General features: G+C 53.4%; 1 protein-coding gene across 5 annotated transcripts in view; it reads right to left on the reverse strand.

The window, feature by feature from the left end:
* FYCO1 (FYVE and coiled-coil domain autophagy adaptor 1) overlaps positions 1 to 13,479 on the reverse strand; it is a 69,373-nt gene that overhangs the window by 54,289 nt on the left and 1,605 nt on the right. For 4 of the 5 annotated variants that reach the window (XM_037030458.1, XM_037030456.1, XM_037030460.1 and 1 more), the window contains exons 2-4: positions 8,004 to 8,141; positions 4,889 to 4,995; positions 3,232 to 3,357 (exon numbers count right to left, since the gene is read on the reverse strand). In XM_037030458.1, coding sequence (XP_036886353.1) covers positions 3,232 to 3,357; positions 4,889 to 4,995; positions 8,004 to 8,058 — 288 coding nt within the window. In that variant the 5' untranslated portion in view covers positions 8,059 to 8,141. Of the gene's footprint in view, positions 1 to 3,231; positions 3,358 to 4,888; positions 4,996 to 8,003; positions 8,142 to 8,603; positions 8,725 to 13,479 lie in introns of those variants that run through there. The other variant, XM_037030457.1, reaches the window with a different exon arrangement.

Below are 13,479 nucleotides of genomic sequence, written 5' to 3' on the forward strand. Positions count from 1 at the left end.
GGCCTATCGAGCTTGGCTGGAGTCTGTGGAGGGGGAGAGAAGAGGCAAAGGGCAGAGGTATGTAAGGAGGACTTAAAGGAAGGTATGATGGGTGTGGAACTGCCTCCTCTGTGTTCTCATGAAACCATGAGTAAAATCCACGCATCTGTCAACCGTCCAGGTGGGATTTCTCTCCAGCTGTGCCCACTCATGCATTTAGTCAGAAGGTGCCCGGGGAGTGAGAGTCGGGAGTCTCTAGGTGGCCCAGTCACACTGGGTGATGAAAATACGGGCATGGTTCTATTTCAGGCAGTCTGAGGTGGACCGAGGGCCCGGGCGCAGGCCTGTCTGGACACCTCTCCCACCACGCCAGAGCACGGAAGTCTGCTGAGATGGAGATGGGTCTGCTGGCCAGAAACTCTGCCAGCTGCAGACAGAGCCACGGAGAAACACAGGGTGGAGAGGCAGCCCCAGAGGACACGTGAGGCCAGTTTGTAAACCAGGGTTCATACTGCCCGTATCTCAGCCCAAGATCAAACAGCTTTAACTCAGAGCCGTGTGACTTCTTTCTGCTGACTCGAGGAAATGATACCACAATATGAAGTTGTTTTAAACAGCAAAAAGGTGCGAAACCCCCAAATTGTAAATGTTGTAAGATATTTTCCATGTGAGTTTTGTGGGTTTGGGGTAAGATACCTGGAAACGGAGGTGGGCGGCAGCCTGACTGCTGGCTTTAAAAAGCCCACCATGGCCTGTCTGCAGGTAGCTGGGCAGGGCAGACGCCCAGCAGAGAATTTCGGTGACAGCCCCAGGTCTAAACACTTTTGCCACTGATGAGTGCAGTGAGAACGAAGCGTCCAGTGGGGACAACTAGGAGCCTCGGGCAGTTAAGAACAGCTGAGCTGGGGACCGTGGAGCGAAGCGTGACAGTCGTGCAAACACACACCCACACGAGGCCTCAGGGGCTGAGTCAGAACCTCTCAGAGCAGGGCCAGGTCTGTGAACTCCCAGGCAAGCGGCTGGTCTGTATTAGCAAAATGGCCACTGTAGCAGCATTTAGCATATTTAATTTTTTTACAAAATACATGAGTCTGTATTTTTAATCAGGCCTACTAGCTGAATATATATATATATATATATATATATATATATATATATATACACACACACACACACACACACACACAGAGCTATTTATTCTAAGAGGTCTTTTAAAATACCCCTTGGTAGAAGAAAATAGTAGTTTCTTTGTACCACAAATGAAAATACGGCACAGCCTTTTCACTTTCTATTTTTTGAGATCATGGATCCGCTTTCATTACCTAATTCCTGAATTTTTTTCAGCATTTAATCAGAACTCACGTGCACTGTACCGGGAAGTGATACAGCAGCAGCTAAGGCAGTAAGTCTGCAAGGTACATGGGAACTGACTGAGCTTTAAGCCAGGCCACAGGAGTCCGATGTCAGGCTGCACCCGGCTCCGCCCCTGCCCACTGTGGTGAAAGGTGCCTGCAGTCCAGGTGGAGCCCGCTGTGAACCTGCAAATGTGGCTAACTGGGGCCTGGGACTTAGTCCAAATGGCTGCCTCCACCCCAAAGGGGCCTGTGGGGCCCAGCAATGCTCCCTATCCACTAACTTTTTCCTCCTGGCTGGCACTTGATTACGGATTCAAGGTGACCCGAGTGTCCAGCAGCCCACCCTGCTAGTGACATCCCAAGCCATTTTGCCCAATGGTGCCCAGAGAGCAGAGCCCTCAACAGACGAGATAACTGGGCTTTATGGAAAGTGGAGTCTATGCCCACCACCAAAACCCAATGACGCATGAGCAAGCAGGAAATGCTTTTGCTTCTAGAAGACAGTCTCTGTGGCCTGGATAGGGTTCACTGCCTTTCAAGAGAAGGGTAGAGAAGGTATAAGCATTTCCTAACCCTGGGCTTTAGCTGCTGGAAGTCAGGACGTCAAAGGCTTTGGTTGCTGTGAGGAGTGGAAGAGGCATGAAGAAGAGGGCACACGAGCACCCTCTCCAACTTTATGATGCATTCAGACGCCAATCTACACCACGGACCTGGGCGTCCTACCAGGCAAGATCCCCCAAGACCTGTCTGCGCTACTTGGACATTAAAGAAACCGGCAGAGCAAACTCCTCCGAGTCAGGACGCTGCCTCATCAGCTCAGGTGCCAGAGGGTGCAGCTGGTGGAAAGTGCCCAGCCCTCATGGCCAGCCTATCTAACTGTCACTTGCTATAAGAAGAAACCCATGTGGCTCCAGGGTTGGGCAGAAATTCTTCCCAGAGCACCTGACTCTGAGGTCTTTGCTGGAGGCCAGCCAAGGAGCACATCTGTGGGCCTTCGGGTGTCTTTAAACTTGCAGACAAGAAACCGAAAGAGAAATGTTCAAACACTTTAGACCTCCCGTCCTAAATCTAGGGGGTTCCTTGCTCCCTAATATGTAAAGTTCTTTACTCCCAGATGGACCAGGCTTTGAGAGAAAAAGAGATTCGTCGGGAGAGAGGCAGAAAGAGAAAGAGAGACAGACTGTTTCGGAGTTTTGTAAAGCAGCCAACCACGGCACCCTGCTCTGGGGACTCGGAGCGTGACATGGGCAGCTACTTAGCACACCAGCATTTTAGCATCTCTTAGGTTCTGACATTACTCTCTTCATTTCAATCCAGGTTTTCTGGAAACACTGTAGGGAAAGCAGCCTAGCGAACATTAGGATTTCTACCTGAGAAACTGACTTTAAAAACAAAGTGCTGCCCACCTGGGGAGGCACCGCAGGCAGAGCGGGTAAGGTGTGGGCCGTGGGGTGTGGGTCACAGTCTAACAACGACGCTGGGACGGAGCCGCTCTTGGCTTGGTAAATACTCACATAGGTGGTGTGTGGGCACTGAGTGTCCCTGGACTGGACTTCTTCTTTTTTTTTAAGAATTTATTTATTTATTTAGAAAGAGGGGAAGGGAAGGAGAAAGAGAAGAGAAACATCAATGTGTGGTTGCTCCTCACGTGCCCCCATCTGGGGACCTGGCCCACAACCCAGACACGTGCTCTGACTGGGAATCGAACCAGCATCCCTTTGGTTCACAGTCTGGTGCTCAGTCCACTGAGCTGCACCAGCCAGGGCCGGACTTCCTCACTTCTTTACCACCTGTAACCCCCACTTCCTCACTTGACTGTCTGCAGTAAAGGTCTCTGCAAAGAAATGCTTAAGGCAGGTGAAGAGGAGGACTCGAGGCCCATGGCTGCTCTGCTCACCTCCGAAATAGACTTGACGAATCGGATCCCATCGTTGGCTCCTTTCACCTTGGCCAGGCAGGCGCAGAAGTAATCCCAGTAGTCCTTCTTGCTGCCCAGGAGGGTGGCCTTCTCTTTCTGATCGAACTGGGTAAGGAGTGGGACAGACAGGCGATCTAAACCACTGCCGTTCATCTCATTGAGTGACAAATAGTAACAACAGCTTCCTAGCTGCCTGGCCCTGAGGAAGGCCCTGTACAGGCATTATTTTTATTTACTGTCAAACGAAAGTGTTTTAATCCCCAACCTACAGATAAGGAAACTAAGGCTAGCAGATGGTAAGCAAGTAGCTTGCGGTCATACAACTACTAAGATTCAGGAATAACAGCACCCCCTACCAAAAAAAGTTTTCTCTTGAAGGGACCTCAGTGCAGAGTTGAACGGAAGACCACCAAAGCTGCGACTAGCAACTTTGATACAGATATGTAGCAACTTTGATACAGAAATACAAGTGAAAAGTCCCAAGTGCAACATGGAGAGTGCTAATTCTGTCTTGATTCAGGGAGATGAGCTGGTGACATTTTACTCGACAGTTACTCAAGTGTCAATGTCTCAATATATAAACAATACATTCAAATCGGGGTCTGCTGTAAGTCATTTCAAATCCAAAACTAAAACAAACTTTTTTACATGAGAAAAAACCAAAAGGTCCATAAACATCCTCATGGTGTGAAACAGAGAACCAGCTGGAAAAGCAGGTGATGGGGGAGTCTTTCCACATGTTGTGGCTGCCCCTCCAGCGGGCCCTGCACCCTGCGGTGAGTGCGAGGGTGCAAACGAATGGTGTTCAAAGTGTATCGGGATATCCCCCTATAACGTAACATCACGTAACATTTTATAGCATTCTTTTCTGATTATAGAAGACATCCATATATTGTTAGGCAATCGGGATAGAACCCCCCCCCAAAAAAGAAAAGAAGAAATTATAACGCCCAATACCACCACCTTAAGGTTAACTGCTGTTAACATTGTGGTCTGTTTCCTTCCTGTTGTAGATAGTTGCCTGTGTTTTTCCACACCTGCAGAGTTCCCTAGCCCCGTGCACTTGAACCAAGCACACACAAGCATTCTGCTGTGAGCGTGTTAAAGGAAGAACCCCTGCCTGGGCTGACTGCAGAGATCCTGACGTGGGGCGTCAGAGAGGGACCAGGAGCACACCCCTGACACACTCCTGGGGGACGCTGCCACTGCCGGTCTGCGGACCACACTCGAGCAGCAGGCACTGAAGCAGGCGTCCGGACAGTGTTCAGAGGGCCTGCAGGCTGCTGGGAAAGGTGTGCCTGGTTGTGCACACACACGCACATCCATTAGGGCAGAGGGTCCATAGCTTCCCCAGACTTTCACAAGGGGACGTGGCTGCCCCAAAGTTAAGACCTGCAATACAAGGGACCTTGTTACCTGCCTTAAGTTGACCTACATCTCTAAATGTGTTCTGGATCCCCCAAATCATCCTAAGGGGTGACATTCTGATTCCCCAGAACATGGCACTCGGAGGGCCGTGCTCTCGATGGGGGCTGCCTCGACAGCTTTCTGGACCACACCCTGAGTGCGGCTGAGTCACGGTGAGGGAGACAACAGACAGCAGGGCAGAAGGCGACACACCGCAGGAATCACTTACCTGGAGGAGATACTCGAGTTTGTAAGAAAACTTATGCAAGCTGGTGCTGTCATCTGTGACGGGTTCCCCTGCTTCCTTAAATTCTTTGCTTAGTTCTGTCACGGCACCTTTAAGACAACGAACGGGAATATGTAACCAGATGGAGCTGGGCTTCCAAGAGAAAATCAAAAGGCCTGGGAAGCATGAGGAGGAGGGAGTCAATCAATGACGGCGGAGCCCACAAGAAACGTGAGGCACCACGTCCATGGGAACGTAAGGCCGAGGTAGAAGGTGCTAAGGTGTCCTGAGAGCCCAGTGCTCTGCAGCAGCTCACCGGGTGGACACACTTCTGGGTCCACCCTGCAGGCCCACCACGCAGGCCTCTAACACGCACACAGCATTTTGTCCACAGAGGTTTGCTGTGTGGGTGAGTCACTCAGCAGTCCCCTGACACTGGCTTCCAGAGGGCCTTCCCCTTTTTTCCGGCCATGTTGCTTATTATGATTCTTCACTATCACCCTGTTGCTCAGTGCAGGGAAGTGCAGGCTCCGAGAAGACCAGGATGTGTAAATAACACTGAGGACAACGATGCCAAGACTGACAAGGACAGTACCCACTTCTGGTAACTGAGTACCTGCTAGGGGCCAGGCTTCGCACATCTTTCTCATTTGATACAGCACTGTGAAGTAGGAGTATCGTTTCAACAAATCTACTTTGCAATTGATTTCAAGACACCCCAACTTCAGAGCTGTTGAAAGGCGAGGAAGAGTAAGTACAATGTCGAATTTTACATGGGAACCTTGGCTTTCTCAGGGGCCTTCCTGCCCAGAGTGCACCCTTAACTTTTAAGATAGTTGACCTCCCAGGGCAAAAAAGGGGGAAACCACCTTTGGCACTCACTCACAGCCTCTGCTATGAGGCAGAGGGGTTACGAGAGGCTGGGTGTGGTTGAGAACTTAGACAAATGTCCCCAGCTGAGACGGCTGGAACATGTTGGACCACAAAACTACCTCCTTCTCTGACAAGTCTTATGAGAAAAGGAGCCCCAGGGCCCGCTCTCACGCACCACGGCTGAGGGCAGGGCTGCCCAGGGCTCAGCCTGAGCTGCGGCGAGGTCAGCTCACAGCAAGACACGTGCTTGGGACTGATTCTGTAAGCGACTGGTGCCCGGCTGTGCCCTAGTGAAGTGTCAGCTGTGGCTGGCCTTGGTGAAAAGACTCCCAGTCTTCCTTCCCCACCCTCAGGCAGGGTAAGCGCTCCCAAACTGATCTGGAACTCCTGAAATTCTGAGAGAGCCTTTCTTTCAAAGAAGTGTCCAGATTTTGGCGCTGATCTCTGATAACCCAGACGCATTACTGGTGGAGACCTTGGCTTCCCGGGAATCGCACGTGCACCCTGCCGGCAGTCGAGAAGTGGGTGTCCTCACCATCCTCCCCTGCATGGGGAGGAAGCAACCACACCCTGGAAAGGGGGCGGGACCTGTTTGACATCTTCCAGGGTTCAAAGGCGGAGCTGTGAGCTGACCCGAGGCCTGCCTGACACCAAAGCCCATGTAACTGCCTCCCGAGGAGAAGCGGGCTGCTTGCAGGGGCAAGGGCTGGGCGCTGCCCCAGGACACCTCAGCCAAGGACGTACCGCTCTCACCGCAGAGGCTGCCGACTTATTGGATGCTTGTTAAGACGGCCACCGACAGATGGAAAGAAAGGGTCCTGAGAATGCGGTGCCTTTTAAGAACTCCCACCAGAGTGCTCCGGGGGCTGGGTCTAGGGCAGAGACAGCGTGGGACATCGGGGATGACCAGCAGCAGTTAGAACACGGGGCAGAAGAGGGCAACCAAACAAATGCTGATGCCGCCCTCTTCCCGGAGGCAGCTCCACCAGGGCTCCTCTCTGCCTCCCGGTCGGGGGGCGCCAGGTCCCGAACCAGAGACTGGACAGAGAAGACTGCCTATGCTGGGGGAAAACCTCTCAAGGTCAGTTGCAGAGACTGGCACTTCACTTCCTCTGTGCACACACATGTGTGTGTAGGTTCTTTAAAAAGCAACAACATTTTAGCTGCAGGGAGACAGGTGTGGTTAAGAGCAGACTCTGGAACCCGGTGTGTGTGCAAGCCAGACTCTGCGGACTGGACTGTGACCTTGGGCAAGTCACTGAACGTCTTTGCGTCCACTTCCACATCTGCAAAGTGGGAATGATGATGAGTCCCACCTCACAGAATTAAACATGAAGACTCTGACTTAACACGCATAAGACATGAATAAGACAGTGCCTGGCATATGTGAAATGCCATGGAATTATTAGCTATTAGAGGCCCAAAGAGCTATAGAAATAGGAAATAAGCCTGAGAAAGTGATTTTTATCTCATCAACTGTGGCCTTCAGATTGAGGACAGTATCATGGCCTAATGGCCCTGGCAGAAGAGCCTGCAGCCGGTCCCTGCTGTGTGAGCAGTCTGTCTGTCAAGAGTCACTGCACGCTCTGTGACAAGGTGGAAGTGGTGAGCTGCAGCCTGTTGCAGCAAATGTGCTGAAGCTCCAGAGAGACTTGGGAGAGCATTCCTGGAAAAGCAGACCTTGGGTCCAGGCCATGGCCAGCAGAGAAGGCAGTCCCTACTGCTGCTCACAGGCACCCTCCCGCCATGCCTCTCTCCAGGGAGAGCCCGCATGGTGGGCTCTCCCCCTTGGCAAGGCCATACTAGCAGATGCCCGGGAGGCAGCAGGCCCACACTGGAGTCTGTCCAGAACAGGCCACCTGTCCACCATGAGCAGGTAAGACAGTGAAGTGAGAAAGACAGGCATCTGGTCTTCCTGCTCAGAGGGAAGGAGAATGTTCTTCCCAACTCCATCAGAGCCCAGAGGGTCATGATTCAGCCAAGAACACACACACAGAAATCAGACCCGAACCTGGAAAGGATTTGATTTTGTTTACAAAGTGCCTCTCCAGGGCCCTGTGAGGCACGCTCTCCCGGCCTTACAGGATGGACACCTGAGCCCCGAATGTTTTGGAATGATGTACCCCGGGGGCTCCAGTTACCCCCCGGGGTGGACACAGATGAAAGGGCCCAACTTCAGCTGGTGACAGCAACAGAGTGACGGCTCCTTCACGCTGAACCCGGCATTCCGTGTGGCCCCACGTACCTTGCAGATCGCGGATGATCCTCTGGAGCTGGCTCTCCACGCTGGCAGAAGCCATGGTGACGGGCTGCAGGCCACCTGTTGTGGCAGCGCACCTCCTGCCCAGGTCCGGTCAGCAGAAGTCAGAGCCCATGGTGGCACCTGCGTGCGGGAGGAGGAAGTGTGGAAGAAGCAGTCACAGACCGGTGCGGAGACAGGGGACGATTGCTGCTCTGGGGACAACGCTGCCCCATCCAGGCACCTTCCTGCAGCGGGAAGGGCTCTACCTTCCTGTGTGGGCCTGGCTCTCTGGGCATTCCCTGGTTGGCTCCTGGCACACATACATTCAAACGCAGTGAACTGGTTAGGCCTTAAAAAGAAACAAAATCAACCCAACAGTGTGGCCCATTCTTCATGCGTTCCCCTCCTAACCTGCCCTCTCGGCATGGCCTCACTTTCTACCTTTAAAAACGCCTCCTGGTGGCTCCCCCATCCTCTCAAAACCAAGGTCAGTACTAGTCCAATCCCTCCAGTTCGCCAGCCTGCTAATTCCAGACCCCCACCTCCCCCACATCCCTCTCTGAGGACTGCTGGGGGCAGTGGGCCAGAGACAGGGACACGTACCCTCGCGGGGTGTGGGGCCAAGGGAAGCCAGGCCCAGGTCTGGGGGAAGCGGCTCCCTTGGGGTAGGTCTGCAGCTCCGGGTGCCCAGAGTCCAGCTCTGCCTGGCTGGGCGGGCACCACCGGGCCTGTCCTCAAGGGCCTGAGAGGCCCTTGGAACCGGTCAAGGGACACTTCTATTTTAAGCTCAGTTACTGTCCCTCTTGCGGCTCGTGAAGCCTGAGTTACCAGCCCTACTAGGGCAGCTGCTGAAGTGACTTAAGGACACTGTAGTGGCTGAACCCCACAAAGATGAGGAGATGTGAGCGGTGCCAAAAAGAGGCCTGGGCGTGCACTTGGACACCCTGTGGCCTTTTCCGAATCCCTACTTCTTTCCTCAGATGTGAAGCTGGAAGGTGTGCTGGCTAGCAGTTGGCCAGACTAGAGGCAGCCATAGTAGCGGCCACCACTGAATGAGAACCTACTATGTACTGCGCCCATGGAACCGCTTTAGTTCCCACAGTCACCCCTGCAGCACCAGGGCAGAGAATTTGCAGAGGAGAAACTGGCAAACTGTAGCTTCTCTAAGACCACAGGCCAGCAGGGAGCGCACTGAGGCCCAAATGCCCCGGTCAGCCTGTGGACGTACGCTCTGTGGACGTACAGCTGGGCCACTGTCACTACAGCAGACGGTCGACCACTTCCACCGGCTTCTAGGAACCACCCTGGCCTCCGGCCATCTCCCAGATGCGGTGCCGCCACCCTGAGGGCCGTGCTGGCCTCACTTGGCCAGCACCACTGTCCTGTTACTGCTCTGGGAGTTGAGGCAGGAAGATCCTGGAACAGAAATGGTCCCCAACCTCCAGCTCCTCCAAATATTTACATAAGCATTCCAGTGTCAGCCTGAGTGAGGAGGGCCTGTCACAGGGCAGACAAAGAGGCCAGGCCTATTTTTAACTCACAAGCCAGGGCAGCTGTGCCTTAGTAAAAACAAGGCCTAAAGAAGGCTTCTCCAGATGAGAAGGAACAGGACAGGCACAGTCCTACACGCACTCTCAGGAACTGAGGACACGGAGCCCCAGCGAGTAGGGGGATCCGGAACCTGCGAAGCTCCCCAGCAAGTGCTGGCACCCTGCCCATCACAGACGGCAAACTGAGGGTGGTGTGGTTTACAAGGGGCCAGTCCACCCAGCCCCTGCCAATGGCCGGAGCAGGGCCCGGGGGAGAGCTGGCGCCCAGGCTGGCCTGCACCTGTGCCGGGGGTCTGCTGCCCAGGAAGGCACTTTGGCCTGCTGGCAAGGGAGAGGACCAAGGGCCATCCCTGCCAGTGCGCAGCCACCCCAGCCCCATACACCGTCACTGTCTACCATGTGTGGGCTGGGGGCACAGAGTAGGCAAGGCCCGGCCCAGCCCAGCCCTAGGTGCTCCGCTGGGCACCAAGGAGACAGACAGAAAACTATCCAGATACTGAGATACGACAGAAGAGGTCCATGCAGAGGTGTGGGAAAAAGTGATGGGTACTCAGCAATGAAAAGGAATGAACCACTTATACACACAACAAATGCTTTATGCTGCGTGAATGAAGCCAGACTGAAAAGGCTCCATACTTTACGATTCCACCTGCATATTCTTGCAAAGGCAAAACATCGAGGAGGAATCAGATCACTGGTTGCCAGGCGCTGGGGGTGAAGGGGGGCTTTGCGACAAAAGAGTATGCAGAAATTTGGGGGGCAATTCTGTTCTTAGTTACGGTGGTGGTCACATGACTGCAAGTATCTGACAAATGTATTTTGAGTTGTCAAAACTCACACACTGTAAGTTGTATCTCAGCCACAACATCTGCACTGTGATGAGTTTAGAAAGCTGTGTGCGGTGGGCCCGGAGAGAGGGGACAGTGAATTCTGCCTGGGGAAGGGAGAGGGGGGTAGGCACTATGAGGGCAGCTGGGCTGGGCTGGGCCTGAAAAATGGGCAGGAGGTCCTCAGAGACACAAGGTGGAAAGGACGCAAGGCGGGCCGTGGCAGCCGGGGAACAGGAAGCCTGTTTCTCCAACGGCGTTCCTCTTGTCAGAGTGCTGTCAGCACAGAGAGCCCTGCACTGCAGCTTCGGGGAGAACCAGTCTCAGAGGAAGATGACACACACCCCATGGGTCCATAAAGGACTGCTGGGTGTGCATGTTTACTTGAAGCAGAGGCAAGAGCTGCGCACGTGGGAGGGGGTGGGGCGCTGGGCTAGCCACACAACAGAGCCTGCACTAGCTCGGCAGGCTCGGCCAGGACAATGCACGAGCTATACAACAGCCGGATTTCCTAGAAACCCGAGGGTGAAGCCCTCTCTGGAGCCTGGCATGAGGGAACAACGCAGGCAAACCAAACTGGCGTCTTGGCACGATGAGCCGAACACAGACACAAGCGTGCTCCTTCGAGACTCCCTGGCACTCTGGTGAGGCTGCCCCTGTGTGGGCCCGAGCCCAGGCAGGCGTTCTTTGCTGACCCTGGCGGGGCGTTCAGCTGAAGCCAAATTCCCAGGCCACGGGGTGAGCGGTGCCAGCTGCTGACCACACAGGCTGCCTTTCCAAACAGCCTGTGTCACCACCAAAGTAATGAGCCCCAAGAACCTGGCTGCTGGGCCTGCAGGCCACAAGGTGCTCCCCACCAGGGCTGCGGGTCCCCTCCTCACTGATTTCAGGAAGGCAGGGCTTCCTTGGAAGACATGGCCTCAACAGGGATGCCAATTCCATGGACCTGGAAAGGATGCTACTTAGTACTGTGCCCTCCCTCTTGCTTAGTCCGAGGTCGTTGGTGACTAGTGGAAGCACAGAAAGGGGCCCTGTCTCTCTCCACACTGTGGTCAGCTTCCTGTGTCTCCAGATAGCCTTGCCCTCTGGTTGAGGAATGAAGTTGCTTTTTTCTTTTTCTTTTTTTAAAACCCACAACACTCTGACACCAAACTGTGGCTGTTTCCCACACCAGGAACCAGTTCTGATGCCTGGTATCCCACAATTCAATCCAATTCTGACACTAACCACTTGGGAGAACACTGGGCTTTCTTGCCAACAACTCAAAACTATGTTTAAGCTTAGCCAGAACGTCCGACAACACCCAACTTTCTGAAAGAGGAAAAGGGACTAGATGCATTTTTTACTATTCTTTTACCTGGGACTATTGTCTGCACATCTAGTCATGGCCTAAGCATTATATGAGAGGTAAAGGATCTTCCTCCACCTTGAAATTCCTCCTAGACCTGCCCAGAAGCCCTAAATGCCTTAAACAATAGACTGCAGTTCAGTGCCAAACCAAGGTACAAAGACTGACTCACATAAACTTGTTTACACTATGGTGCAAATGACTAATATTCTTTTTGCCCAGAAATGGGTTCTGGCAGAGGCAATATTGCACCTGAGTACCCAGAAATGGAGGACCAGAACGGGAGGAGGAGGTCTGGGGCATGAAAGGCAGCCCGGCCTGGCCTTCAAACTCTGTCATACTTGCTCATAACGAGTACTGACAGTAACAACAGAAGAACTAAGAACCAACCCAGAGAGGGCACCATACAACTGGGGCTCCTCCCACTCTCAAACAAGGTGGAACATACCAGTTATAAATCCCACCCAGAACAAGGAAGGGTAATAACAAATTCAGATTGGTCAAAGCAGGAAGCCTTTCTGGAAGAGTCCACTGCCCTGGCCTGGTTCAGCGCACCCAGGGACATCTATCCAGTTTCCACCTATGGGCAGGGGGCTCTAGGCTGGTACCTGTAGCTTTGAAGGCCCACAGTCCCACTGGCTCTGCACTGAGTCGGCTGGGGGGCGGGCAGGCTGCCTTCCCCAGAGCTCCGAGAAGGCGCCCAGGACAGTGCTCAGGTTGTTGGAGGCCAGCCCAGAGGAGGCACTGCCGCACAAGTGCGCAAAGTCTCCTTGGGCAGCCCTACCCTCAGACCTGTAATTAAAATGTTGACCAACCGTATGCCTGACTCATCTTTCCCAAGCAGTCCTTGCTCTCGCAATCTTCTCCCTTTCTTAAAGGGGATGAAGACTTGAGACTTTGCTATCACCTCTTCAAAATTTTCTTGCCATGCCCCCTTCCCACCAGCAATTTCAGGTTTCCTGGTCACTTGCCCTGGAACACACACAAACCGGCCCCGATTCCAGCCCATTGACCAGGAGAACAGGGCAAAGAGGAACCTGGGGATGGGAGGCATTGCTCCTGGGCCTGGAGCTGTCGTTTTCTTAGGAAGGTGGGCAGCTGCTCCCAGGCGGGGCTGCACACCGGTACTTGGGGCTGCAGTGCCGCCAGAAAGCCCAAGAAGCACCCAAGGTATGTCGGGTACTACCCTTGTATAATGTGCATCCTTATTTTTCCCTCAAAAATGTGGGCAAAATGTGCATTATGCATGGCGAAATACGGAAACAGCAGATGTGGGAGAAGCTCTGAAAATGTGGAAGCTGCCTTTGGTAAAAGGACATTGACATGTGCAAGGGAAATCTCCACCGGTTGGTTAGGGTGTTCCCCTCACTGTGCCAGGCCCGCTTCTACCTTCCATGGAGCAGGCAGGGGCCTACAACTGCGTGACAACCGCACCCTGGCATTGCCCAGCTTACCGGGTGACCTCCTGTAACTGCCCCTCCACCCCCAACACCTGCCTTCCTCTTTAGCTGAGGGAGGTATTGAAGGTGACGGCTTCCACCACTCGGGGGAGTTGCCCAGTGCTGCTGGGTCTCTCCCACGCCCACAGAAGGTATACATATGATTAAACTACTTTGTTTTTCTCCTACTCATTTGTCTTAAACGTGAGTTAATTTGATTATTGGTCCAACCAGAAGAACCTTAAAGGCTAGAGAACAGTTTCCCCTCCCAGACATCTCTTTGAAGTGGTCCCTCTCCTCACAAACATCTGTGGG

Source organism: Sturnira hondurensis, unplaced genomic scaffold (genome assembly GCF_014824575.4).
Source record: "Sturnira hondurensis isolate 20B ecotype Veracruz unplaced genomic scaffold, ASM1482457v3 Scaffold0020787, whole genome shotgun sequence".
Classification (NCBI taxonomy): domain Eukaryota; kingdom Metazoa; phylum Chordata; class Mammalia; order Chiroptera; family Phyllostomidae; genus Sturnira; species Sturnira hondurensis.